The sequence below is a fragment of the Pongo abelii genome, chromosome 1 (genome assembly GCF_028885655.2).
Source record: "Pongo abelii isolate AG06213 chromosome 1, NHGRI_mPonAbe1-v2.0_pri, whole genome shotgun sequence".
Classification (NCBI taxonomy): domain Eukaryota; kingdom Metazoa; phylum Chordata; class Mammalia; order Primates; family Hominidae; genus Pongo; species Pongo abelii.
Window position 1 is genome coordinate 232,393,869 of NC_071985.2, and position 27,742 is coordinate 232,421,610.

Consider the following 27,742-nt stretch of genomic DNA (forward strand, 5'->3'; position numbering starts at 1 on the left):
GCGCACACTGCTCCAAAAGTAGGCGTCGCTCACCGGGAGTCCCGATTCCTGCGTCACCAGCCCGCGCCGAAGTCGGAAGTGCGCTCAGGGCGCTGTTTCTTCTGTCTTTCTGGACCTGAGCAAGCGCTGTTTTATGCGTCATCATCCCGCGCAGACACAGGAAGTGCTACACGGAGCGAGCCCCTGTCGTTGTCTTGAGTTCTGGGCCGGAGGTCGGCTATTATATCATCATTACGCGCCAACACAGGAAGTGACGATACTTCTGGCGCGCGCCGGTTGCTGTTTCTTCTCTGGCTTGGGGACCGGCGGCGGCGGCGGCAGCGGCGGCGGCGTAGGGGTGAGTTCCGACTGGGCGGACCAGGTGTGGGAGCGCGACGAGAACTGCACATCCAGGTCTTTCTTCCGAGCAGGCCTCGGAGCGGGGCGGACCTGGGCCCAGGGGCGAGCGACACCCTCGCTTCCGCGGACAGTCTCATCCCGGACGGAACTTTGGGTGGTGGAGGCGGCGGGTCCAAACGCTGTCTGGAGCCAACGTCTGCCAGGCCGAACCTCAAGTGTGCAGGGCTGAACCCGAGGAAATAGCCCAGTGCCCGGGTCAGGTGGCCTTGTTCGCGAGCACATCTCGGAGCGTCTCCCCGGTCTCAAGGTGCAGCTGTCCAGTGTGCTAGTGGCTTCCCATAGTCCAAGTGGTCTTCCTAGCAGATTCTGACAGTAAAAGCAGTGTTTGATGAGTGGCAGGTCCTGAGTTAAGAGCCTTTAAACGGATGATCTTTAATCCGCGATCGATCCTATCACGTAGGTGTTGTTATTCTGGTTGTACAGAAGACTAAACTGAGGTGAATTACGTTACCCAAGACCATACGAGAATGACAGAAACGAGATTTGATTTCAAGCGGTCATTTTTCAGAACCCATCACTCTTTTTTGTCGCCCATGCTGCAGTGCAGTGGCTGTTCACAAGCGCCCTTCAGCCTGGAACTCCTGGACTCAATCGGTCTCCCATCTCAGCTTGCAGAGTATATGGGACTACAGGCGCTCGCCACCTTGCCTGGCTTACAACATATCCTTCTTGTTGTTTTTTTTTTTTTTTTCTTTTTTTTTTTTTTTTGAGACAGGGTCTTTCTGGATAGCAGTGACGCGACCTCGGCTCACTGGAACCTCCGCCTTTCGGATTCAAGCGATTCTCCTGCCTTAGCCTCCCGAGTAGCTGGGATTCCAGGCAACCGCCACCACGCCCAGCTAAGTTTTATATTTTTAGTAGAGACAGGTTTTTCTCCGTGTTGGCCAGGCTGGTCTTGACCTCCTGACCTTGTGATCCACCCGCCTCAGCCTAGAACTTACCTTTTTTTTTTTTTTTAACCAAGTCTTACTTTGTTATCCGGGCTGGAGTGCAGTGGTGCAGTCTTGGCTCATTGCAGCCTTAACCTCTCTGATTCAAGTGATCCTCTTGCCTCTAGCAGCCTCCTTCCTGTAGCTAGGAATACAGGCACGCGCCACCACACTGGGCTAACTTTTGTATTTTTTGTAGAGACGAGGTTTTGCCATGTTGCCCGGGCTGGTCTCGAACTGAGCTCCAGCAATCCACCCGCCTCGGCCTCCCAAAGTGCTAGGGTCACCGTCTTGAGCCACTGCGCCGGGCACAACTCCTTATTCTTAATGAGGATTTATTCTGAATCCCTCAAAAGTGACTTAGGTTCAAGTGTTCAGAAACAACAGAGCACCATAGCTTGCTGTGTCCTGATGTAGGCTGAATTATTTTTCTTTTTACAGTGTTTTAAGTCAAATGGGTGATGAAAAGGACTCTTGGAAAGTGAAAACTTTAGATGAAATTCTTCAGGAAAAGAAACGAAGGAAGGAACAAGAGGAGAAAGCAGAGATAAAACGCTTAAAAAACGTAAGCCATATTTTTTAAGTAAGTGGTTTTCTTAAAGGAGATTTAATTTCTTTGCCCTCATTTTTCCATTAGAACAACGCTTCTTCAGTGAAGTTCTTTTGTACTTCCAAATGTCGCAGGTGAGCCCAAAATCTATTCTAAAAATTAACAAAAACATTCAAATATTCAGTTGACATTAAAGGCAGATTTAACACACTAAAGCTGTGTCTAGATTGAGCATACATGGAGAATAAAATATTTTGAATGTTAAGTCATTAGCAAAACTGGACTAATTTTTCATGTTTTATCATTAGTATATTCATAATACTATCTCTAAGTATTTTTAATATAGTGGGAACTTGCCTTGAAATTAATATAAATGTTTTACTTCTTTCTTGGTTTGCATAGTAATGTACTCAGGAAACCTTTTTAGTAATTTGGTAAGAGGCATTGGCAAAGTACCTCTTGCTAAGATGTGTAGCATCATTTGGGATGTTTGTGAGTACAGGCATACCTTGTTGTATTGCACTTCACTTTATTATGCTTCACAGCTATTGTAATTTTTCCATATTAAAGGTTTGTAGCAACTCTGCTTTGAGTATTTTTCCAATAGCATGTGCTCACTTTGTTAGCTTTTTTTGTTGTTTTTGAGACGGAGTCTCGCTTTGTCGCCCAGGGCCGGGTTCACGCCATTCTCCTGCCTCAGCCTCCCGAGTAGCTGGGACTACAGGGGCCCACCAACATGCCAAGCTAATTTTTTGTATTTTTAGTAGAGATGGGGTCTCACCGTGTTAGCCAGGATGGTCTTAATCTCCTGACCTTGTGATCCTCCCACCTCGGCCTCCCAAAGTGCTGGGATTACAGGTGTGAGCCACTGCACCGGGCCTTTTTTTTTGAGACAGAGTCTCGCTCCATTGCCCAGGCTGGAGTGCAGTGGCATGATCTCAGTTCACTGCCACCTCCGCCTCCTGGGTTCAGGCAATTCTCCTGTCTCAGCCTCCCAAGCTGGGACTACAGGCACCAGCCACCACGCTCGGCTAATTTTTGTATTTTTAGTAGAGACGGGCTTTCGCCTTATTGTTCAGCTGGTCTCGAACTCCTGACCTCAGGTGATCCACCTGCCTCAGCCTCCCAAAGTGCTGGGATTACATGCGTGAGCCACCGTGCCCGGCCTAAACCAAACTTTTATATGCGTTGGGAAACCAAAAAATTTGTGTGACTCACTTTATTGTGGTGTTCTGGAACCAAACCCAAAATATCTCCAAGGGATGCCTGTACCATATGAGGCATCACAAAGTATTTAGTTTGCAAGATACGCCTTAAGATTCATTTTTGGCTCATATAAGCAACTAACATACTTGGCATAGAGTCTAATGTCCCTTGTCATATATGCTGTTTTTTAATTTCTCATCTCAGGTTTCAGATTACAGAGAGTTGTAATTTTAATGTGATGAGAGTTGAATGAAAGTTTGTTTGTTTGTTTTTTTGTTTTTTTTTTTTCCCTGAGACGGAGTCTAACTCTGTCGCCCAGGCTGGAGTGCAGTGGTGTGATCTCGGGTCACTGCAACGTCCGCCTCCCAGGTTCAAGCGGTTCCTGTCACTACGCCCAGCTAATTTTTGTATTTTTAGTAGAGACGGGGTTTCACTGTGTTGTCCAGGGTGGTCTCGAGCTCCTGACCTCGTGATCCGCCTGCCGGGGCCTCCCAAATTGCTGGGATGACAAGCGTGAGCCACCGCACCCGGCCAAAACTTCTTTATATTTTATAACACTGGCTCATTCAGAGTATATATGAAAGTTTGTTCTTGGATGTTGCCCAGGTTTGATTATCATTAAAAATACTTTATGAAGAAAAAAAATTGATAAAGAAAATGATTAACTTTGTCTTTGCTTCGTAGTCTGATGACCGCGATTCCAAGCGGGACTCCCTTGAGGAGGGGGAGCTGAGAGACCACCGCATGGAGATCACCATAAGGAACTCCCCGTACAGAAGAGAAGACTCCATGGAAGACAGGTGAGCGGATGCACACATGTGCAAGACGGAGCCGTACACAGCCCTGGCCTGGCCGGCCCTTCCTAGGGTTACTGTGACAACTGCGTGCTGTTGTAAATATTAAGGTTTACTCTTTCCTAGGGTTACTGTGACACGGCGTGCTGTTGTAACTGTTAAGGTTTACTCTTTCCTAGGGTTACTGTGACAGGGTGTGCTGTTGTAACTGTTAAGGTTTACTCTTTCCTAGGGTTACTGTGACACGGCGTGCTGTTGTAACTGTTAAGGTTTACTCTTTCCTAGGGTTACTCTGACAGGGTGTGCTGTTGTAACTACTGAGGTTTACTCTTTCCTAGGGTTACTGTGACAGCGTGTGCTGTTGTAACTGTTAAGGTTTACTCTTTCCTAGGGTTACTGTGACAGGGCGTGCTGTTGTAACTGTTAAGGTTTACTCTTTCCTAGGGTTACTGTGACAGGGCGTGCTGTTGTAACTATTGAGGTTTACTCTTTCCTAGGGTTACTGTGACAGGGTGTGCTGTTGTAACTATTGAGGTTTACTCTTTCCTAGGGTTACTGTGACAGGGTGTGCTGTTGTAACTGTTAAGGTTTACTCTTTCCTAGGGTTACTGTGACAGGGTGTGCTGTTGTAACTATTGAGGTTTACTCTTTCCTAGGGTTACTGTGACAGGGTGTGCTGTTGTAACTGTTAAGGTTTACTCTTTCCTAGGGTTACTCTGACAGGGTGTGCTGTTGTAACTATTGAGGTTTACTCTTTCCTAGGGTTACTGTGACAGGGTGTGCTGTTGTAACTGTTAAGGTTTACTCTTTCCTAGGGTTACTGTGACAGCGTGTGCTGTTGTAACTGTTAAGGTTTACTCTTTCCTAGGGTTACTGTGACAGGGTGTGCTGTTGTAACTATTGAGGTTTACTCTTTCCTAGGGTTACTGTGACAGGGTGTGCTGTTGTAACTGTTAAGGTTTACTCTTTCCTAGGGTTACTGTGACACGGCGTGCTGTTGTAACTGTTAAGGTTTACTCTTTCCTAGGGTTACTGTGACAGCGTGTGCTGTTGTAACTGTTAAGGTTTACTCTTTCCTAGGGTTACTGTGACAGGGCGTGCTGTTGTAACTATTGAGGTTTACTCTTTCCTAGGGTTACTGTGACAGGGTGTGCTGTTGTAACTACTGAGGTTTACTCTTTCCGAGGGTTATTGTGACAGGGCGTGCTGTTGTAAATATGAGATTTACTGTTTCTTAGGGTTACTGTGACAGGCCATGCTGTTGTAACTATTGAGATTTACTCTTTCCTACGGTTACTGTGACAGTGTGCTCAGTGTGCTGTTGTAAATACTGAAGTGTTCTCTTTTTTTTTGAGATGGTGTCTCGGAGTCTCGCTCACCCAGGCTGGAGTGCAGTGGCGCCATCTAGGCTCACTGCAAGCTCCGCCTCCCAGGTTCACACCATTCTCCTGCCTCAGCCTCCTGGCTAGCACGGCGAAACCCCGTCTCTACTAAAAATATAAAAAATTAGCCAGGATGGTCTTGATCTCCTGACCTCGTGATCTGTCCACCTCGGCCTCCCAAAACGCTGGGATTACAGGCGCGAGCCATGGCCTACGATTACTGTGACAGGGCATGCTGTTATAACTGTTGAGGTTTACTCTTTTCTAGGGTTACTGGTGAAAGCCCGTCTCTACTACAAATACAAAAATTAGCCTGGCATGGTGGTGTACACCTGTAGTCCCAGCTACTCAGGCGGCTGAGGCAGGAGAATTGCTTGAACCTGGGAGGCAAAGGTTGCAGTGAGCCAAGATTGTGCCTCTGTACTCTACCCTGGGGGACAGAGCAAGATTCTGTCTGAAAAAAATAAGAATAACTCCTGGTGTGGTGGCTCATGCCTGTAATCCCAGCACTTTGGGAGGCCGAGGCGGGTGGATCATGAGGTCATGAGTTTCAGACCAGCCTGACCAATATGGTTAAACCCCGTCTCTACTAAAAATATAAAAATTAGCTGGCTGTGGTGGCGCACACCTGTACTCCCAGCTACTCCAGAGGCTGAGGCAGGAGAATTGCTTGAACCTGGGACGGGAGGCGGAGGTTGCAGTGAGCTGAGATTGCGCCACTGCTTTCCAGCCTGGGCAACAGAGCGAGACTCCATCTCAAGAAAATAAATACAGGCCGGGCGTGGTGGCTCACGCCTGTAATCCCAGCACTTTGGGAGGCCGAGGCAGGCAGATCACAAGGTCAGGAGATGGAGACCATCCTGGCTAACACAGTGAAACTCCGTCTCTACTAAAAAATACAAAAAAAATTAGCCGGGCATGGTGGTGGGCGCCTGTAGTCCCAGTTACTCAGAAGGCTGAGGCAGGAGAATGGCATGAACCCAGGAGGTGGAGCTTGCAGTGAGCCGAGAGTCTCGCCACTGCCCTCCAGCCTGGGTGACAGAGCAAGACTCCATCTCAAAAAAAAAAAAAAAGTAATAAAAAAATAAATAAAATAAAATAAAATAAAATAAAAATAAATACATAAAATAAATAAGATGTGATGTATTTTTACACGCCCATGAAACTGTCACCACAGTCAAGCTAATGAACCTGCCCCTCACCCCCTGCAGGTTCTCTGAGAGGCATTTCGTTCCATCTGCACAAAACATTGATTTCTTACATTTTTCATCTGAATCTTCAGACGCCTAGGCTGGGCGCGGTGGCTCACGCCTGTAATCCCAGCACTTTGGGAGACCGAGGCGGGCGGATCACGAGGTCAGGAGATCGAGAACATCCTGGCTAACACGGTGAAACCTCGTCTCTACTAAAAATACAAAAATTAGCTGGGTGTGGTGGCAGGTGCCTGTAGTCCCAGCTACTCCGGAGTCTGAGGCGGGAGAATGGCGTGAACCCGGAAAGGTGGAGGTTGCAGTGAGCCGAGATCGCGTCTCTACACTCCAGCCTGGGTGACAGAGCAAGACTCTGTTTTTTAAAAAAAAAAAAGATGACTGAAGTTGGAGAATTAATGTAATTTTTTAAATGATGTTTCAGCTTCGTTGCTATCTGAATCCTGCATTTGTCTGGGTTGAAGAAACCTCATAATAGCCTGATGCTTCTTCGCACTTTCTCAAGCGTGATGCAGTGCTGTTGTGTTTTATTTCAGAGGAGAAGAAGGTGATTCTTTGGCCATCAAACCACCCCAGCAAATGTCTTGGAAAGAAAAAGCTCATCACAGAAAAGATGAAAAGAGAAAAGAGAAACGTAGGCATCGTAGCCATTCAGCAGGAGGGGGTACAGAAGCATTTACTTTCTTTGACATCATGTTTAAGTGTGGTTTCTTTCCTGTTCCTTCTCTTCTGCCTTCTCCAGAGCACCACTGAAAAACCAGAGAAAGCACACTCTAGCTGAAAGCATACGTGTGTCACAGACCATTCAGAAGGGCTATAGAGAGAATACTCTAGCTGAAAGCATGCGTGCATCACAGACCATTCAGAAGGGCTATAGAGAGCAAACTCCAGCTGAAAGTGTGCGTGTGTCACAGGCCATTCAGAGGGGCTATAGAGAGAATACTGTAGCTGAAGGCTGGGAGCAGTGGCTCAAGCCTGTAATCCCAGCACTTTGGGAGGCCGAGACGGGCAGATCACAAGGTCAGGAGATCAAGACCATCCTGGCTAACACGGTGAAACCCCGTCTCTACTAAAAATACAAAAAATTATCCAGGCGTGGTGGCGGGCACCTGTAGTTCCAGCTGCTCGGGAGGCTGAGGCAGGAGAATGGCATGAACCTGGGAGGCGGAGCTTGCAGTGAGCCGAGATCGCGCCACTGCACACTCTAGCCTGGGCGACAGAGCAAGACTCTGTCTCAAAAAAAAAAAAAAAAAAAAAAGAATACTCTAGCTGAAAGCATGTATGCATCACAGACCCTTCAGAGGGGCTATAGAGAGAATACTCTAGCTGAAAGCGTGTGTGCATCACAGACCGATCAGAGGGGCTATAGAGAGAATACTCTAGCTGAAAGCATGCGTGCGTCACAGACCGAAAACCAGAGAGAGCAAACTGTAGCTGAAAGCGTGCGTGTGTCATTCAGAATGGCTAGTCCATTTTTCTTCTGGGGTTTTCTCTCCCCCATTATATTGTTTGGGAGCAGTTTGTTTACATTTAAAATGACCTTAATTCAACAAGTATCGGAGAAAAACACACCCCAAAATGGGTATTTGGTCAAGTCCAAAGAATGGGTTTGGCTTGAGCAGTTTGATCTCATACCAACATCAGGAGGTTCTTACAGGTGTTAGGAAAGTCGGACCTGGAGCCTGATTTAAATCTCCTTATTATAAATACACTTGATTAATTAATGTGGCTTCATTGCACAGTGTAGAAGCCCACCGATAGCAAAGCTTTGTTCTGTAGTCTTTATGAAGAGTGATTTTTTATTATAAAACTAATGTTTTACTTATAGTTTATTCAGTATAGAAAATTTTTAAAAGACGAATATTGCAATTCTGCTCTTCTGTGATAGCAGAATTGTTTTTCTTTTTTCTTCTTTCTTCATAATTAGACGTTTAGTGCAGATAGTTTTCTATTTTCAAAGTTTTTTATTTAACATAAAATCATGATTATTCGGCTGGGTGCAGTGGCCCAGGCCTGTAATCCCAGCACATTGGAGGACAAGGATGGAGGATCACTTGAGCCCAGGAGTTCAAGACCAGCCTGGCCAATATAGTGAGACCCTGTCTCTTTAAAAAAAAAAATTAGGATTACTTAATATTAACATCATTATTTAAATATTTAATGTTCTTGATTTAATTTCATTTTCATGTGTTTTTTTTTTTTTTTGAGATGGAGTCTCTTTCGCCCAGGCTGGAGTGCAGCGGTGCGATCTCGGCTCACCGCAACCTCCACCTCCCAGGTTCAAGTGATTCTACAGCCTCAGCCTCCCTTAGTACCTGGGATTACAGGTGCCTGCCACCACGCCCAGCTAATTTTTGTATTTTTAGTAGAGATGGGGTTTCACCATGTTGGCCAGGCTGGTTTTGACCTCCTGACCTCAGGTGATCTGCCCGCCTGGGCCTCCCAAAGTGCTGGGATTACAGGCGTAAGCCACCGTGCCCGGCCTCGTGAAATTTTTGAAGTGAGGTTTCTTTGCATGACACTTTATTTCTCATTAGGGAAGCATGCTAGAGTGAAAGAAAGAGAGCACGAACGTCGGAAACGACATGGAGAAGAACAGGATAAAGCTCGCCGGGAATGGGAAAGACAGAAGAGAAGGGAGATGGCAAGGGAGCATTCCAGGAGAGAAAGGTGAGTGGGCTGGATCAGTTGAGGACTTATGAAAGGGCTGTGGTGGTGTGTACCATCATAACAATGAAGAATAATTTGGCAATAGAAGTCACATTTGGTGCAGAAGTGTTAGACATGGAAAACAGCACAATGAACACTGGATGAGGCTGACCAAGAGAACTGTCCTGAGGGAGTGAGTTTTTACTGCATCTGGAAGTAAGAACGGGCATGATTTGATTGAGGGAAGACAATGAAGGGATCAGAAATCTGCACATCCAGCCAGGCGCAGTGGCTCACGCCTGGAATCCCAGCACTTTAGGAGGCTGAGTTGGGAGGATCCCTTGAGCCTGGGAGGTCAAGGCTGCAGTAAGCTGTGATCGCGCTACTGCACTCCAGCCTGGTTGACAGAGTGAGACTCTGTCTCAAAAAAAAAGAAGAAGAAGAAGGGAGATCCCAAAAACCTTGAAACAGTCTGGAAATCGGGACACTGGACTCCTAGGACTCCTGGCCATTTGTCTGTATATTCGTTCCCCTTTATAAGCCAGATTCCTAAGAAAGAATATTGGTGTAGCCCCAGATCTGTTCTGTGAACCAGGAAAAAGGCTATAGGCCAGGTGTGAGCAGGCCCATCTCTGCCTTCAGAGTGAGTCCAGAGAAAGCTTGCGAGCTGCTCCAGGAACAGAGGAGTCTGAAGTGGAAAGGCATGTGCAGCGATGTTTGCCAGCAGCCAGGGCTGGGTGCACAGTGTGTAAAGATGATGAGAGGGCGCTGGTTCTTGTTGATGCCAAAGGGTGTGGGAGACACTGAGGCCCAGGGGTCAAAGTCCGAGACTGCTGTGGAGTGAGCAAGGTTTCAGTTGGCCTAGTTCCTGTTAGTGTATTAAACATTCATATATTTTTAGTGTGTGTGTGCAACATTCATGTATGCCACGCCCTGTGCCAGATACCAAGTGTGCCTTGTCCCACGAGAGTAGAGCTTGGGATAGAAGTGGAGGTAGGAAATTTGGGCCGTCATATTGATTTCCCAGAAGGTAAAGACAGAAGAGTGAAGGAGCAAAAAGTGTTGGGGGCAGACTTCTGGGTAGGGCCGATTCAGATCAGCCAATCCAGAACTGGGTGTGGTAGCATATGCTACTTGGGAGGCTAAGGCCAGAGGACTGCATGAGGCCAGCCTGGGCAACGTAGGGAGACCTTGTCTCTGACAAGAAGGAAACTGAGAAGGATAATCTGAGAAGCACTGATGCTTGGAAAACTGCTGAGCTGTGGGTGAAAGCAGTAAGAATCTGACCTTCTGGCCTGAGAGCTGCTCCCTTTACTGCTTCCACTCTGCACTTTGGAAGCACGGAGGTTCCGCTGGGCCAGGGCAGCTGCAGGACCTGCAGTTTCCTTGCTGTCTTGGAAGGGGTTACTCTGTTTACAGCAGTGGGTGGTGGCCTTGCCCACCAGCATCCTCAGTGGAGGGAAGAAAAGGCCAAGAGGTCTGCTAGAATGAAGTACAGTGTGGTTGGGAACAGCTGTGATCTAGCCAAAGACGTGCAGCAGAGACTGGAGAGAGCTCGAGCCGCCACCCACTTCTGACCAGCCTGAGGATGCAGCTGTGTGCAAGGACCTAGCAGAAAATAGAAGCCGCCGCAGATGCGAATGAAGCCTGAACGTTCAATGTGCTCCCTGTCCACACACATCCGTGGGCCAAGGAAGCCTTACTGTGGCTCGAGGTATCTGAGCCCAGCCTCTTTCCAGTGCTGGCTAATTGCTAAGCTGTGCAGACACGGTGGTGACCCCTAGGAAGCCAAGGCTGAAAATTAAAATAGGCATGTGGGAAAGAATGGCGTGGCCACGAGCTGTGAGGGAGATGGATTTCACGGACAACCAGACAGGCCTCGGTGGTAACAGCGAAAGGGAAAACTTAGAATCCAGAATTGCTACAAATGTATTATCTAAAATACAAAGAAGTATGACAGTGTGACCTGTATTGAGGAAGAACATCATCAGTAGAAACTGTCTGAGTGTCCAGATGTTGAATTTAGTAAAGGCTTGGAAACAACTTGTGGATGGAGCAGTAGAAATTATCCATCCTGAAGAACAGAGAGAAAAAAGCAAGAAAAATGAACAGAGCCTCAGAAACCCGTGGTACAACATCTGCTGTACCAAAACACGTCGAATGGGGGTTCCAGGAGAGAGGAAAGGTATTTTTTACAATAATGGTTAAAAACTTCCCAAATTTTAATTAAAAAAAAAAAATCTGCACATTCAAGAGCACAGGAAGTTTGAACTAAAATAAATACAAAGTCACATCATTTGAACTGGCAAAGGCAAAAGAGAAAATGTTGAAAGGCCTCAGAGAAGAATGACCCATCCCATGAAAGGGGAGCGGGAGCTTCAATACCGCCAGCCACTGACTTCTTAGAAACAATGGAGGCCAGAAGGCAGTGGAGTGGCATACTCAAGCTGCTCAAAGAGAAGAACCGTCAGCCAGGAATCAAAACCGTTCTACACAAGTGAAAGGGAACGAAAGACATTCCCTGAGAAGCAGAGACTGGTGGGATTCATTGTTGGCGAGACCTGCCTTAAAGGAAATACTAAAGGAAGACCTTCAAGTTGAAATGACAGCAGTCGGTAACTTGAATCCTCAGGAAGGCAGGACAGGCACTGCAGATAGCAAGTGTAGGTTGACGTCAATATCCTATAAATATCTCTCCTCACATCTTAGGTTTTACTGGAACTACGATTGTATAAAATAATTACACTGTGTTGTCGTGGTATAGAACATACATGGACTGCACAGAGAAGAGAGGGAATGAAGCTGTATTACAACAGTTTTAAATTTTACTGGAATTGAGCTAGTATTGTGAGGAATATTGTGAGCCCTAGAACAACCACTTAGAAACAACTTTTTAAAAAGTACAAATAACAAATTAAAGTGATATGCTAAACATATGTAATTTAAAATCAAAAAGGGAAGAATAAAAAAGACACAGAACAAAGCGAGAAGAGTAAATCCAACTGTACATGTAATTCTATGACATGTGAAAGGTCTCTGTGCCCCAAACAGACGGGGCAGATTATCAGATAGAAAAACAAGATCTAACTGTATGCTGTCTGCTAGAGAACGGGAAAAGACGCAGCCTACAAACATCAGCTCTCACAGGAGAGCTTGAATGGCTGTACTCATACCAGACAAAACAGATGTTAAGAAATATTAGAAACCAGCCTGGCCAACATGGTGAAACCCCGTCTCTACTAAAAATACAAAAATCATCTGGGTGTGGTGGCACACACCTGTAATCCCAGCTACTCCGGAGGCTCAGGTATGAGAATCACTTGAACTCGTGAGATGGAGGTTGCAGTGAGCCGAGATTGCGCCACTGCACTCCAGCCTGGGCGACAGACCAAGACCCTGTCAAAAAAAAAAAAAAAAAAAAGCTAGAAACAAGAAGGAGCAAGGACTTCACAGCCACAAAAAGGCCAATACAGCAGGAAGACACAGCAATGATACATCTGAATGCATCTAACCACACAGCCCAAAATCCATGAAGCAAACACTGATTGAATGGAAAGAAATGGATCATTTATTAATTAGAATTGGAAATGGCAGCCGGGCACGGTGGCTCGGGCCTGTAAACCCAGCACTTTGGGAGGCCGAGGTGGGCAGATGATCTGAGGTCAGGAGTTCGAGACCAGCCTGGCCAACATAGTAAAACCCTGTCTCTACTAAAAATGCAAAAATTAGCCAAGCGTGCTGGCGGGCGCGTGTAACCCCAGCTACTTGGGAGGCTGAGGCAGGAGAATCGCTTGAACCTGGGAGGCAGAGGTTGCAGTGAGCCGAGATTGCGCCATTGCACTACAAAAGAATTAAATTAGAAATTAACAACAGAAAGAAACCTGGGGAAATCTTCAAATGTTAGAAAATTTAACAACACAATTCTGAAAAACTCATGGCTCATAGAAATAATTATAAGGAAAACAGAAAATATCTTGAACTAAATAACAATGAAAACAATGTGGCCGGTCATGGTGGCTCACGCCTGTAATCCCAGCACTTTGGGAGGCCGAGGCGGGCAGATCACAAGGTCAGGAGATTGAGACCGTCCTGGCTAGCATGGTGAAACCCAGTCTCTACAAAAAATACAAAAAATTAGCCTACTGTGGTAGTAGGCGCCTGTAGTCTCAGCCACTCGGGAGGCTGAGGCTGGAGAATGGCATGAACCCGGGAGGTGGAGCTTGCAGTGAGCCAAGATCGCACCACTGCACTCCAGCCTGGGCGACAGAGTGAGACTCCATCAAAAAAAAAAAAAAAAAAAAAAAACAATGTGTCAAAATTTAGAGATGCAGCTACAGCAATGCTTAGAGAAGGCACTTATATCAAAAACGGTGGTTGTCAGGTCATTAACCAAGGCTTTCTTCACCTGAAGAGAAGGAAGGAAAGCAACAGACCCCGCCCCGCGCTGGCAGGACAGTCGCCCAGAGTACTGGGTCCTGGACTGCAGGTGCCCATGAGGAACAGGGTCGGGTGATGGAAATGCCGAAAACTGGCTCATGGTGACTGATGGTTGCAGAACTTCATCGATTTACTGGAAATCATTGGATTCAGTAGTTGAATTTTATGTGTCAACTTTTATTTTGAAGTAGTTAGGATTCATGGGTATTTGAAAGTAGCACCTGGAATCCGGAAGCCTCCATCCAGCCTCCTCCAGCGGTGACATCCGATGTAGACCAGTATCGGCACATTATTGTGCACTGCTAGACTGTAGGCCTTTTTCCATTGTTCCCATTTCTTAGGTGTGTTCATTTCTCTGTGCGTATAGTGATACTTTTTTTAAAAAACCTATTTTTCATATTGTATTTGCGCTTAACTCTAGAGGAACGTGAAAAATTAACTCTCACGGATCGATGTTACTTGGCCACTTTATGATGCAGCCAACCGCAGATATCAGTCACTCAGAGCTCTTACGTTCCAATGACACCTTCTTTTTAGGCAGCTTCCCCTGCCCCCTCCCTTAACCACATTCGTGCCCACATAGGTGGGAAATGGTCTGGGGTCCATGTGCCCAGGCAATCCATTGAGTCACGGACAGCACTGGGGCCTCGGCCTGAGTTTGTGGCCTCATCCCCACTTTTCCTAACAGGCTTCTCTGCCTGTTTTTTTTAGCCTGTGCAGTTTTATCTCATAATTAATTTGGGTTTAAATTTGGTTGTCATATATACTTACCGAAATTCTTGTGTTTTAGAGCTACTAAACAGAAATATGCTAGAACCAGTGGGGTGTCTTTTTGTTTTGTTTTTTGAGACAAGGTCCCACTCCTGGTCAAGCAGTCCTCTCACCTCGGCCTCCTGAGTAGTTGGGATCACCGGTGCACACCACCATGCCCAGCTAGTTTTCTGATTTTTGTAGAGATGGGGTCTCACTACGTCTCCCAGACTACTCGTGTGGCTCATTAGGAACGGTGCTCTCAGAATGTGTATCTTGGCCAGCAAAGTGTCTCACGCTTGTAATCCCAGCACTGTGGAAGGCTGAGGCAGGAGGATCACTTGAGGCCAGGAGTTCAAGACCCTATCTCTACTAAAAATACAAAAATTAGCCTTGTGTGGTAACCCATGCCTGTAATTCCAGCAACTCGGGTGGATGAGACAGGAGAATCGCTTGAACCCAGGAGGCAGGGACTGCAGTGAGCTGAGATCATGCCACCGCACTCCAGCCTGGGGGACAGATCGAGACTCCGTCTTTAAAAAAAAAAAAGGAAAAAAAGAAAAGCATCCAGGCGCGGTGGCTCACGCCTGTAATCCCAGCACTTTGAAAAGCCGAGGAGGGCGGATCATGAGGTCAGGAGATTGAGACCATCCTGGCCAACATGGTGAAACCCCCGTCTCTACTAAAAATACAGAAATTAGCTGGGAGTGGTGGCGCACGCCTGTAGTCCCAGCTACTCCGGAGGCTGAGGCAGGAGAATCGCTCGAACCCGGGAGGCAGAGGTTGCAGTGAGCCGCGATCGCGCCACTGCACTCCAGCCCGGGCGGCATATCGAGACTCCGTCTGAAAAAAAAAAAAAAGAAAAACTCTTCATGGATTGATCTACTTAGCCAGTTTACAAATTTGGGCAAAAACGGGATAAGCAAGCTTCTGTTTAGGGGGAATGATGGCGTGTGCCTCTTCAGGGACCGCTTGGAGCAGTTAGAAAGGAAGCGGGAGCGCAAGATGCGGGAGCAGAAGGAGCGCGAGCGGCGGGCGGAGGAGCGGCGCAAGGAGCGAGAGGCCCGCAGGGAAGGTAGGCGGCGCGGTGGGCAGCTGTGCTCGGCGGGACGCGTGTCTGCTGCCCCCTGGTGTTGGGCACTTGCTTTCACAGGCGGGTGCTTGGTTCCTGCGCTTGCTTTTCGCCCCTGCCTTTTTTTTTTTTTTTTTTTTTTGGAGACAGAGTTTTGCTCTTGTCCCCCGGGCTGGAGTGCGGTGGCGCGATCTTGGCTCACTGCAACCCCTGCCTCCGGGTTAAAGTGATCCTCCTGCCTCAGCCTCCCGAGTAGCAGGGATTACAGGCACCCGCCACCATGTTCAGCTATTTTTTTTTATTTTTAGTAGAGACAGGGTTTTACCATGTTGACCAGGCTGGTCTTGAACTCTTGACCTCAAGTGATCCACCTGCCTCGGCCTCCCAAAGTGCTGAGATTACAGACTTGCCCCTGCCTCTTTTTTTTTTTTTTTTTTAAAGGATGGAGTCTCGCTCTGTCACCCAGGCTGGAGCGCAATGGTACTATCTCGGCTCACTGCAACCTCCGCCTCCTGGGTTCAAGCGATCCCCCTGCCTCAGCCTCCGGAGTAGCTGGGATTACAGGCACCCGCCACCACTCCCAGCTAATTTTTGTATTTTTAGTGGAGACAGGGTTTCACCATGTTGACCAGGCTGGTCTCGAACTCTTGATCTTAAGTAATCCACATGCCTCTACCTCCCAAAGTGCTGGGATTACAGGCGTGAGCCACCGCAGGTAGCTACCCCTTCCTTTTTTGTTTCCCCGGTTTTTAGAAACTGTGGTAAAACATGTATATTGTAAAACGTACCATCTTCACCATTTCAAGTGAAGAATTCGGTGGTATTAACACATTCACAGTGCCGTGCAACCATCCATCCACAGAACTCTCTTCCTCTTGCAGAACTAACACTGTCCCCATCAAACAGCAACTTCCTGTCCGCAGCCCCGGCACCCACCATCCCACCATCCCACTTTCTGTCTCTCGACTTGGCTGCTCGGGGTGCCTCTTGTGAGTGGAATCGCACAGTCGTTATCTTTTTGTGACCAGCTTATTCACTCAGCAAAGTCTTCAGGGGCATCATGCTGTGGTGGGGGTCAGCCGGCTCTTCCTTCTGCAGCCCTCGGAGGAGGAGGAGGAGGCCCGGCCCCTCACTGTGCTTTGTTACCTCTCGGCCTTACTGCCTCCCCCTCATTTTCCATGTAATGGTCTTCTGTTCAGTTGATTTTTTGGTAGAGAAATGTGTAAATTCTTCTCTCTTTTCATTTATATTTTATATCTCTCGACTTTCTGATTATAGTGACGATTACACTGAACATCCTGCAGTCATAATACACTAGTTTGAATTGAATGCCAACTTAACTGCAGTAACATACGAAAACTTGACTCGGGAATGTATATTCAGGGCAACGTAAATCTAAGCTCCCAGGCTGCAGTCCTTTGAAATAAAAACACAATGAAGAAAACAAAAAAAAACTCCGCTCCTTTAGCAGTTCCACTCCCACTTCCTGTCGACGTCAGCAGGTCACATTTATATATTGTCCATAAATGATGACATCTTCATGCATTGTCCATAAACTTAATGATCACTTTTTAAATCCATTAGCCTATTATGTAGAAAACAAAAAGTGGAGTTAAAAATCATTGTTACGTTTTTTGACTAGTAATTGCTGCTTTTTAAATGTCTTAATATTTTAAGTTATATAGAAAATAAAAAGTAGAGATCTAAAACGCTGTTACAACAATATGAGGTTTTGTTTTGTTTTGTTTTGTTTTGTTTTGTTTGAGACAGAGTCTCGCTCTGTCGCCCAGGCTGGAGTACAGTGGCGCGATCTCGGCTCACTGCAAGCTCCGCCTCCCAGGTTTACACCATTCTCCTGCCTCAGCCTCCCTTAGTACCTGGGACTACAGGTGCCCGCCACCACGCCTGGCTAATTTTTTGTATTTTTAGTAGAGATGGTGTTTCACTGTGCTTGCCAGGATGGTCTCGATCTCCTGGCCTCGTGATCCACCCGCTTCGGCCTCCCAAAGTGCTGCGATTACAGGCGTGAGCCAACGCGCCTGGCCAATACGAGCTTTTATAGTCACCCACGTCCTCGGCTTAATGGAGATCTTTATTTCTTCACCCAGCTTCCGGTTTCTGTCTGGCGTCCTTTCCTCACACCCCACACAACTCCCTGGAGCTTATTCTTCAAGGCAGGTCTAGGTCTAGTAGTAATGAACTCCCTCTGCTTTTGTTTATCTGGGAATATCCTCATTTCTCTCTCACCTTTGAAGATAAGTTTGCTGGATACGTGGTTCTTGGTTGACAATTTTGTTGTTGTTTTGAGACAGAGTCTTGTTCTCTTGCCCAGGCTGGAGTGCAGTGGAGCGATCATAGCTCACTGCAACCTTGAACTCCTGGGCACAAGTAATTTTCCCACCTCAGCCTCCCGCGTAGCTGGGACCTACGGGCGTAGCGTGTGCCACCACACCTGGCTCATTTTTCAGTAGAAACAAGGTGTCCATGTACTGCCCAGGCTGGTCTTGAATTCCTGGGCTCAAGGAACCCTCATGCCTAGCTGACAGTTTTTCCTTTTCACTTGGAATATTTCAGCCCATTGTCCTCTGGCCTCCAAAGTTTCTGATGAGAAATCTGATGATCTGATTGAGGATCCCTTGGATACTTTAATCTGATGATCTGATTGAGGATCCATTGGATGCTTTAATCTGATGACCTGATTGAGGATCCATTGGATGCTTTAATCTGATGACCTGATTGAGGATCCCTTGGATGCTTTAATCTGATGATCTGATTGAGAATCCCTTGGATGCTGTAATCCGATGACCTGATTGAGGATCCCTTGGATGCTTTAATCTGATGATTTTATTGAGGACCCCTTGGATACTTTAATCTGATGACCTGATTGAGGATCCCTTGGATGCTTTAATCCAATGATCTGATTGAGGATCCCTTGGATGCTTTAATCTGATGATCTTATTGAGGATCCCTTGGATGCTTTAATCTGATGACCTGATTGAGGATCCCTTGGATGCTTTAATCTGATGATTTTATTGAGGATCCCTTGGATGCTTTAATCTGATGATTATTGAGGATCCCTTGGATGCTTTGAAGATTCTCTTTGCCTTTGGCTTTCAACCGTTTAATAATGGGTTTTCCTGTGGGTCTCTTGATTTCATTCTACCTGGAGCTCATTGAGCCTCTCTAATGTTTATATTCATGGTTTTCATCCAATGTGGGGGTTTAAGGAATTCTTCAGATACCCTCTCTGCTCCTCTCCTCCCTCCTGGGCTCCCACAGATCTGTTGGGGTCCCTGAGGCTGCTCAGCACTGCTCACTTTTCTTCAGTCTCTTCTGCTTTCTTTTCCTCAGACGATGTGATTTTATTGTTAGGTCTTCAGGCTCACCGATTATTTCTTCTGCCTGCTCACATCTGCCTGTGAGTTTCTGTTGTGAATATTTACTTTTTAGTGTCTATTGTGAGCATGTACTTATTAGCTCTGGAATTTCTCTCTGGTTTCTTGTTGGATCTTCTGTCTCTGTTGATATTTCCGTCGTGTTCACGCGTCATTTTCTTGACTTTCTCCACGTCTTCCTTTCGTTCTCTGAGGAACTGAAGGGTAAGACAGTTCCCTAAAGTCTTCGTCTGGGACATCTACCGTCAGGTGATTTTCAGGAACCGTGCCTGTTGGCTTTTTTTCCCCTCTGAATGGGACATACTGTCCTGTTTCTTTGTTTCTCTTGTGTTTTTCTTAGTCAAAAAAATGGACATTTGAATCTCATGATGTGACTCTTCCTGGTCCCTACTCAAGGGTGTGCACTTGTTGTTTCGGTTGTGCTGGGCTGTGGCTGTGGGGTCGGCCTGTTGTGGAAACTCGGGGTCTTCACGGGTCTTTTCTGAGCCTGAGCCTTTCCCTGGTCATGTGCAGCCACTTTTTAACGTTCCCATCAATACAGTTGTTTTTATTTATTTATTTATTTATTTTTATTTTATTTTTTTATTTTTTGAGACGGAGTCTCACTCTGTCACCCAGGCTGGAGTGCAGTGGCGCGATCTCGGCTCACTTCAAACTCCACCTCCCAGGTTCACACCATTCTCCTGCCTCAGCCTCCCGAGTAGCTGGGACTACAGGTGCCCGCCACCACGCCCGGCTAATTTTTTGTATTTTTAGTAGAGTCGGGGTTTCACTGTGTTAGCCAGGATGGTCTCGATCTCCTGACCTCGTGATCCGCCCGCCTTGGCCTCCCAAAGTGCTAGGATTACAGGCATAAGCCACTGTGCCCGGCCAATACAGTTGTTTTTAATGTTCTTGTCCTGAAGTGTCTGCCTCCTAAAGGGGGAAAACGGAGAAATGAAGGGGGCAAAGGGGGACGTGGTGCTCATGCCCTGGAAGTACCTTCAGCTTAGGGGTGGCCGTGGCTGCTGCCTCTTCATGCCTCTGGGGTGGGACACGCAGTCATCACACTGACCTCGGGTGTGTGTATCCGTCTGCCCACCTGGGTCCGTCTGCCCACCTGGGTCCGGCGAGCTGCATGCAGGCTGCTGCCTGCCACAGCAGGGAATGAAGTGGGAGCCACTAATGTGTGAAGCGGTGACGTTGATTAATGAATCACAATTTACTCTCCAAGATTTCCCCTGAAGTTGCAAACCTTCAATAGACTCCAGAGCACCTCCGTAGTTGCACAGGACTGATCCTGTGATGCAATTGTTGTCTAGGTGGGGAGACTGATTCCCAGTGCTTCCTACTCCATCTTTCCAGAATCTTCTCCCGCCCCTTCCTTTTTGACCAGTGAAGATTAGTCTAGAAGGTCCACCTGGGTCCTTGGGCTCACGGCCTCCAGGTTGGAGCTTTTTCTCCCTGGGCTTCCTGGCCTCTGACCCCGATGCTGTCAGCGCCCTGTGCACGCTGTGGGTGTGTCTGCCAGGAGCGGGTGTGGGAGACGAGGCAGCTGTGCCGGGTGGGGGCCTTTTGAGGAAGGCAGTGTTGCTAGTGCCGTCTCCCTCTCTGCCCTGCGCGCCAGTGTCTGCACATCACCGAACGATGAGAGAGGACTACAGCGACAAAGTGAAAGCCAGCCACTGGAGTCGCAGCCCGCCTCGGCCGCCGCGGGAGCGGTTCGAGTTGGGAGACAGCCGGAAGCCAGGTGAGGCCAGGCCGGCGCCTGCGCAGAAGCCTGCACAGTGTGAGTCTTTCCTGGGGGATGTTTGGCGTAAGGTGTAAGAGTCATTTAAAGCCCAGCTAAGTAACTGCTTCAGAAGAAAGTGAGAGATGTGCTGGCTGAAGTCCTCTCGTGTCGTGAGAGGGACTGTGAGTGTCTGTGTGCGGCCAGGACACAGGACGTGTGTTTATCCGCTGGGACATTCGCCACTGGCCCCGTTAGAGAAGTGGCTTCCAGCATCTGTGGATGAGCTGGTTTCATACCAAGCAAAGTTAATCATTATGTGAAAGGCACTAGTTTTGGGGTGGTGGTAGCTTGTTCGTTTAAAAACATTTCCCCAAATTCACCTTTAACGGTTTATTTCATAAGTAAAAGAAGAGAAAATGGAAGAAAGAGACCTGCTGTCCGACTTACAGGACATCAGCGACAGCGAGAGGAAGACCAGCTCGGCCGAGTCCTCGTCAGGTACCTGGAACCGCCTGGCCGAGGCCTTGACCACTGCTGCCCAGGAAGGCCCAGGTTCACCCTCTGCTCTGCTGTCTTTCTACAGCGGAGTCAGGCTCAGGTTCTGAGGAGGAAGAGGAGGAGGAGGAAGAGGAGGAGGAGGAAGGGAGCACCAGTGAAGAATCAGAGGAGGAGGAGGAGGAAGAGGAAGAGGAGGAGGAAGAGACTGGCAGCAACTCTGAGGAGGCGTCAGAGCAGTCTGCCGGTGAGGCACCGCGATGACTGTGTGAGGTGTTGTGACTTCACTGTAGTGTTAGAAACTGCAGAGAAATAGCTGGCAGGCGGGGGAGTTGAAACTCCCTTCTATCTAGGACTTTCTCGGGACACCTCCACATCGATTCTTTTTGTTTGTTTTTTTGAGACGGAATCTTGCTCTGTTGCCCAGGCTGGAGTGCAGTGGCATGATCTCGGCTCACTGCAACCTCTGCCTCCTGGGTTCAAGTGATCCTCCTGCCTCAGCCTCCCAAGTAGCTGGGACTACAGGTGTGCGCCACCACGTCCGGATAATTTTTGTATTTTTAGTCGAGACGGGGTTTCACCACGTTGGCCAGGATGGTCTCAAACTCCTGACCTCAGGTGATCCACCCGCCTCGGCCTCCCAAAGCGCTGGGATTACAGGCGTGAGCCACCGCGCCCGGCCTCCATATCCATTCTTGGGAACACTTGTTGCTTAGCTGAAGTGGAGCCCACATCCTGCCTGTGGCAGCACTCACCCCGGTGCCCGTCTGAGCAGATGCCTCCTTTTTCTTGCAGAAGAAGTAAGTGAGGAAGAAATGAGTGAAGATGAAGAACGAGAAAATGAAAACCACCTCTTGGTTGGTAAGAGCTTCCCTGGAGACAGAGCCCCTTCCTTGTCTGTCTCCGAGTGCAGCAGCCCTCTATTAAGACAGCCGGTCCTGTGAGGCGTGGGGCATGCCAGGGGCTGGGAGGCCGCCTAATTCGTTGGCTGCTCCAGGCTGTGCCGGTGGGGCCCGCATTCCTCGGCGAGGCACAGTGCTGAGCAAGGGCGTCCTGAGTGCCCAGCAGGGCCGAGGAGCTGGGAAGCCCAGACCCAGTTCCCCACGGGGGAGGCCCGTCAGATGGTGGCTCTGGGCCTGTCCCTGCAGAGCAGAGGCCTGGCCTCGCCTCCAGCAGGCAGTGAGGTTATGTCCTCAGCCTGGGGGACGTGGATGTGGGCTTGTCCCCCACGTGACACCGCACGCCTCCTCCCAGCTCAGCATCCGGGCTCTGTTTCAGCCGAGCCTGCCAGCACTCCTAGGCCTCGGTGCCCTGTGTCCAGGGCGTGAGAGCCCAGCACCAGCACCTCCCAGCGGGACACGGGGCAGCCCTGCCACTTGCTTGAAGCTCCCGGGGCAGGAGGAGATTCGTGATCCTTGCTTATTCCTAGCTTCGTAATTAGGTTCAACTTTTCCAGTTCCAGAGTCACGGTTCGACAGAGATTCCGGGGAGAGTGAAGAAGCAGAGGAAGAAGTGGGTGAGGGGACGCCGCAGAGCAGCGCCCTGACAGAGGGCGACTATGTGCCCGACTCCCCCGCCCTGTCGCCCATCGAGCTCAAGCAGGAGCTGCCCAAGTACCTGCCGGCCCTGCAGGTCAGGCCCTCCCCTCACCCCGGGCCGCTGTCTGCATTGGCAATCAGAGTTACCACAGGGGCTGAGCGAAGCCTGGCCCCTATGTTGGCGTCTGTCGCCTCACAGGGTTTCTGGACCCACTGGGGAAGTGAGGGGCGGGCACAGCCACTGGCCGCTCGTGCTTCTAGGTCCTGCCTCTTTCTGTGCTGGATGGAACTGGGTGGACAGGGAGGTGCCCACGGGGCTGCTCTGCGGCTTGAAAGGCAGGCAGCCTGGGTGTGCAGCTGCAGTGCTGTCACTGCTGCCCGAGCTGCGTCCTCCTCCGCACTGGAGAGCAGTGCCCTCCACTTGACCCCTGCGTGGGCGGGTTATGTAGGCACCAAGGCCTTGTTACCGGCATCTGTGCAGGGCGGCTACGGGAGTCAGTGTCGATGTGTGGCCAGAAGCCTTTTGCTTAGGCAGCTATCAATAAGGCAGGATATTGTTGGGAGCGATTTGGAAGGGAGAAGCCTGAGAAGGTGCCAGTGGCCTTGGGGACCTGGGAGACCGGCAGTGACTCAGCCCCCTCCTTGGTGCCTGTGGGTGGAGAGGTTCTCTCTGGCGCATGCAGCAGATCTCTGTCGACTGCCCTGTGCATTGTAAGCGCCTCTACCACTTAGTGCTCCTGAGCGTAGGCATCAGGCCACAGGCCACCCCGAGTACGTGACATCCGGCCCTGGGCACCGGCCCCAAGGTACACCCAGGGGGAAGTGCCCTGGCATGGGGCATCATGCTGCACCTGGCAGGTAGTGCCCGTCCTCAGTGTCATCCTGGTACAAGCAGGGGACACATCCAGTTTGACAGAGAGACTCTCGGGATGCCCTTTTTTTTGGAGACTGGGTCTGTCTCTGTCACCCAGGCTGGAGTGGAGTGGCTTAATCATAGCTCACTGCAGCCTCCACCTCCCAGGCTCAAACAATCCTCCCATCTCAGCCTCCTGAGTAGCTGGAACTACGGGCGCAAGCCAACATACCTGGCTAAATTTTTTATTTTGTAGAAAAGAGTTTTGGCCGGGCACAGTGGCTCACGCCTGTAATCCCAGCACTTTGGGAGGCCGAGGCGGTGGGCGGATCAGAGGTCAGGAGTTCAAGACCAGGCTGGCCAATATGGTGAAATCCTGTCTCTACTAAAAATACAAAAATTAGCTTGGCGTGGTGGTGTGTACCTATAATCCCAGCTACTAGGGAGGCTGAGGCAGGAGAATCGCCTGAACCCAGAAGGTGGAGGTTGCAGTGAGCCGAGATCTCACCATTGCACTCCAGCCTGGGTGACAGAGCGAGACTCCGTCTCAAAAAAAAAAAAAGAAAAAAGAAAACAGAGTCTTGCTATGTTGGCCAGGCTGGTCTTGAACTCCTGGGCTCACTCAATCCTCCTGCCTTGCCCTCCCAAAGTGCTGGAATTACAGGCCTGAGCCCTTGCAGCTGGCTGGGATGGCCTTTTGTTCACACTGGTTTTGTTTGATAATAAAGTGTCAGATGGTTTTGCAATGAAAGAGACTTTGAAAGAACTGAGCTGCTCCCGGCCTCACCTCCAGCCCAGTCCCAAGGCTCTGCCCTGCACCTGCCCCATGCCGGGTCTGCTGTGCCTGTGGACGCAGCCGCCCTCCCTCTAGCTGGCATGGCCACTGAGACCTCACATAGGCGCTTCCTTCCCAGGGCTGCCGGAGCGTCGAGGAGTTTCAGTGCCTGAACAGGATCGAGGAGGGCACCTATGGAGTGGTCTACAGAGCAAAAGACAAGAAAACAGGTGGGTGGGATCCCGGTTCACCCCACAAAGGCAGGGGAAGTGGGCCAGGGGCTGGCTGCCCGAGAGCTGCGACTGCACCAGGTCCCGCCTCACCTGAGCAGCTACTGGAGGTTGGACCCCTCAGCGCCTCTAGAAGCCAGAGGTCAGCCTGGCCCTGGGGCTTTGCCACTTCCTTGCGGTAGCAGGCGGCCTGCCCCACTGAGCCCAGGCCCAGCGCGGAGTGGTCTGTGCCGGGGCTGGTCTGCAGGTTTGCGTTCCCAGCGTCCCGCCCAAGCAGGTGTGTGAGCCGGGAACTCTGTTGGGAGTCGGCCACTGGGATCCCAGGTGAGGCCGGCTCTGTTGGGGAAGTCGATGAGTCGGCGTGGCCACTGGGATCCCAGGTGGCTGTAGGTGGCTGTGAGTGTCCGTGGTGTGTTGAGAGTGGGAAGCCGTGGGTGTTGCCCAGACCTCAGCTGGGGCGTTCTACTGGTGCCCACGTGCCCCCACCTAGAACGAGACCCCCCTCCGTGAAATGCTGGCGCTTTGGGCACTGCCTGCGGTCGTCACTGAACGAGTCCACTGTTGGGTACCGTGATTTTAAGAATGCCTCTCAGTGCCGTCTATATTTTCTTCCCAGATGAAATTGTGGCTCTAAAGCGGCTGAAGATGGAGAAGGAGAAGGAGGGCTTCCCGATCACGTCGCTGAGGGAGATCAACACCATCCTCAAGGCCCAGCATCCCAACATCGTCACCGTTAGAGTGAGCATGGCCCCACCACGCCTGGCCCCCGGTGGAAGGCTTTTCCGACAGGGCCCCATGCTGTCCTGGGGCCGGGTGCTTCCTACACTCCCCTGCGCTTAGTGGAGCCCTTCACAGACCACACAGAAGCAAGCATTTGCCTCCCGGGTGGCACCGGAGGTCCTTACTGTCCCTCAGCATCTGCGCCCGGGTGCAGGGGTGGGCGGGGGCCTGGAGGTGCCCAGCACCCACAGAGCCGTGCCCTGCAGGAGATCGTGGTGGGCAGCAACATGGACAAGATCTACATCGTGATGAACTACGTGGAGCACGACCTCAAGAGCCTCATGGAGACTATGAAACAGCCCTTCCTGCCAGGTACAGCCGCGCCCCGGGGGCCTCTCTGCGCACAAGTGGGGGCAGTGTCCTGGTCACCCCCGCGGTGACACTGCTGCAGGGAGGGCCAGCTGCATCCGCAGGGAAAGCCCTGAGAAGCCTCTGTTGCTGCCGAGGCGAGTGGGCCACCCTGAGTGCCCTGGGCTGGGGGCGGCCGGGTCCACATGGGAGCCTCCCTCCCTCCCAGGGGAGGTGAAGACCCTGATGATCCAGCTGCTGCGGGGGGTGAAGCACCTGCACGACAACTGGATCCTGCACCGTGACCTCAAGACGTCCAACCTGCTGCTGAGCCACGCCGGCATCCTCAAGGTGAGCCCCCCTCCGAGTGGCCCACCCCAGGGTGACCTGCACGGGCCCACCCACAGCCGCCCATCTGTCATTGCAGGTGGGTGACTTCGGGCTGGCACGGGAGTACGGATCCCCTCTGAAGGCCTACACCCCAGTCGTGGTGACCCAGTGGTACCGCGCCCCAGAGCTGCTGCTTGGTGCCAAGGTGAGTCCTGGGCATCTGAGAGCCTCCCTTGTCCCCCACACAGCCTCCCACAGCTTCGCGGGCCCTGGCCCTCCTGAACGCCTCTCCTGGCCTCTTAGGAATACTCCACAGCTGTGGACATGTGGTCAGTGGGCTGCATCTTCGGGGAGCTGCTGACTCAGAAGCCTCTTTTCCCTGGGAATTCGGAAATCGATCAGATCAACGAAGTGTTCAAGGTGGGTCTGGCCCTGCCGCAGGTGCGCTGTGGATTTCAGAGGAGCTGCAGGAATGGGGCTGCGGGGCGCACAGGTGCTGGATTGAGATGGGGACCGGGGCCACCAAGAGTCGTCTTGGTGGCTTGTCTTCTCTGCCAGGACACAGGTGCCAACACCATGGGCCACTTGGTGTGGCTGTTGAAGCACCTCTGTCTTTCAGGAGCTGGGGACCCCCAATGAGAAAATCTGGCCTGGCTACAGTGAGCTCCCAGCAGTGAAGAAGATGACCTTCAGCGAGCACCCCTACAACAACCTCCGCAAGCGCTTCGGGGCTCTGCTGTCAGACCAGGGCTTCGACCTCATGAACAAGTGAGCCCAGTGCAGCCGGGCGGCGGGAGGTCCCGAGCCATAGCGGTGGCTTCCCGGTCCCAGGCCTACCTGCTGTCTCACCACCTTCCAGAACTGCTCTGGTGCCTGGCGTCCCATGCCCTGAGCCCTGTCCCAACATAGCCCATCTTTGGGGTACCCAGTGGAGCACACGAGCGCCTCCTGGGCCTCTGGCCCTCTCCCCCCAGGTTCCTGACCTACTTCCCCGGGAGGAGGATCAGCGCGGAGGACGGCCTCAAGCACGAGTATTTCCGCGAGACCCCCCTGCCCATCGACCCCTCCATGTTCCCCACGTGGCCCGCCAAGAGTGAGCAGCAGCGTGTGAAGCGGGGCACCAGCCCAAGGCCCCCTGAGGGAGGCCTGGGCTACAGCCAGCTGGTGAGGGGCCTGGCGGGTGAGGCGTGCCCACAGGTGGGGCTGGCTTGGGCAGGGTCCTCACGGTAGCCGACTCGTCCCAGGGCGACGACGACCTGAAGGAGACGGGCTTCCACCTTACCACCACGAACCAGGGGGCCTCCGCCGCGGGCCCCGGCTTCAGCCTCAAGTTCTGAAGGTCGGAGTGGACCCGTCATGGGGCGAACTCAGCCGGGACCGCAGGCGCGGCTACTGGGGCTGGAGCTGCGATGAGACTCGGAACTCCTCGTCTTACTTTGTGCTCCATGTTCTGTTTTTGTATTTTAGTTTGTAAATTTGTAGAATTAAATCTTTTTCCTTGTTGTGGAGGAAAGAGCTGTGTTGTCTCTGTGAGTTGCCCAGGGAGGAGAGGGTCGGCATTTGTGGGTGCCCACGTGGGGCAGCACAAACCTCCACACACCCTCTCCCACTCTCGACATGCACGGGGCTGGCTGGGCCGTGATTTGGAAAGGAACTGGTGGGGGCCGGGTCGATGGTTTAATCTTTGGAGCTGGAGACCTGTTTCTGTGTTGGGATGAGCGATGCCTTCTTGCCCCAACCTGCTCGTCCAGACCAGCCCTGTCCACACAGGCCCCCGGCCCCCAACCCCCAGCTCCAGGTGTGCCAGCAGACTCAGCAGGTTTTTATACAAGGTTGTTATGAGCTTTAAAATGTATTAAAATATTCTTCGAGGAAAGCTCCCCGTGTCGTCCTTTCAGTGGCCCGGGACCATGTGTGGGAGGGGAGTCGCAGACCACCCGGCTCTAGGGGAAGAGGGTGGTGTGGGCGGCT

General features: G+C 50.6%; 1 protein-coding gene across 21 annotated transcripts; it reads left to right on the forward strand.

Moving 5' to 3' along the window:
* Positions 1-130: 130 nt before the first annotated feature.
* LOC100434526 (cyclin-dependent kinase 11A) lies at positions 131-27,647 on the forward strand. Of its 21 annotated transcripts, none has more exons than XM_024255209.2 (20): positions 131-337; positions 1,770-1,893; positions 3,769-3,884; positions 7,005-7,132; positions 9,006-9,138; positions 15,270-15,379; positions 20,378-20,539; positions 20,885-20,980; positions 21,066-21,224; positions 21,773-21,838; positions 22,434-22,609; positions 24,283-24,373; positions 24,990-25,111; positions 25,360-25,465; positions 25,671-25,792; positions 25,869-25,976; positions 26,075-26,191; positions 26,391-26,539; positions 26,746-26,935; positions 27,016-27,647. In XM_024255209.2, the coding sequence occupies exons 2-20, from the start codon at positions 1,783-1,785 to the stop codon at positions 27,106-27,108; spliced, it is 2,355 nt and encodes a 784-aa protein (XP_024110977.1). In that variant the 5' UTR covers positions 131-337; positions 1,770-1,782; the 3' UTR covers positions 27,109-27,647. The 21 variants fall into 21 exon arrangements, 20 of the variants coding, with proteins under 20 accessions (XP_024110977.1, XP_024111000.1, XP_024111011.1 ...); XM_024255232.2 differs by having other exon boundaries at positions 20,378-20,500; XM_024255243.2 differs by having other exon boundaries at positions 164-337; positions 7,005-7,102; positions 20,378-20,500.
* The last annotated feature ends 95 nt before the right edge of the window (positions 27,648-27,742 follow it).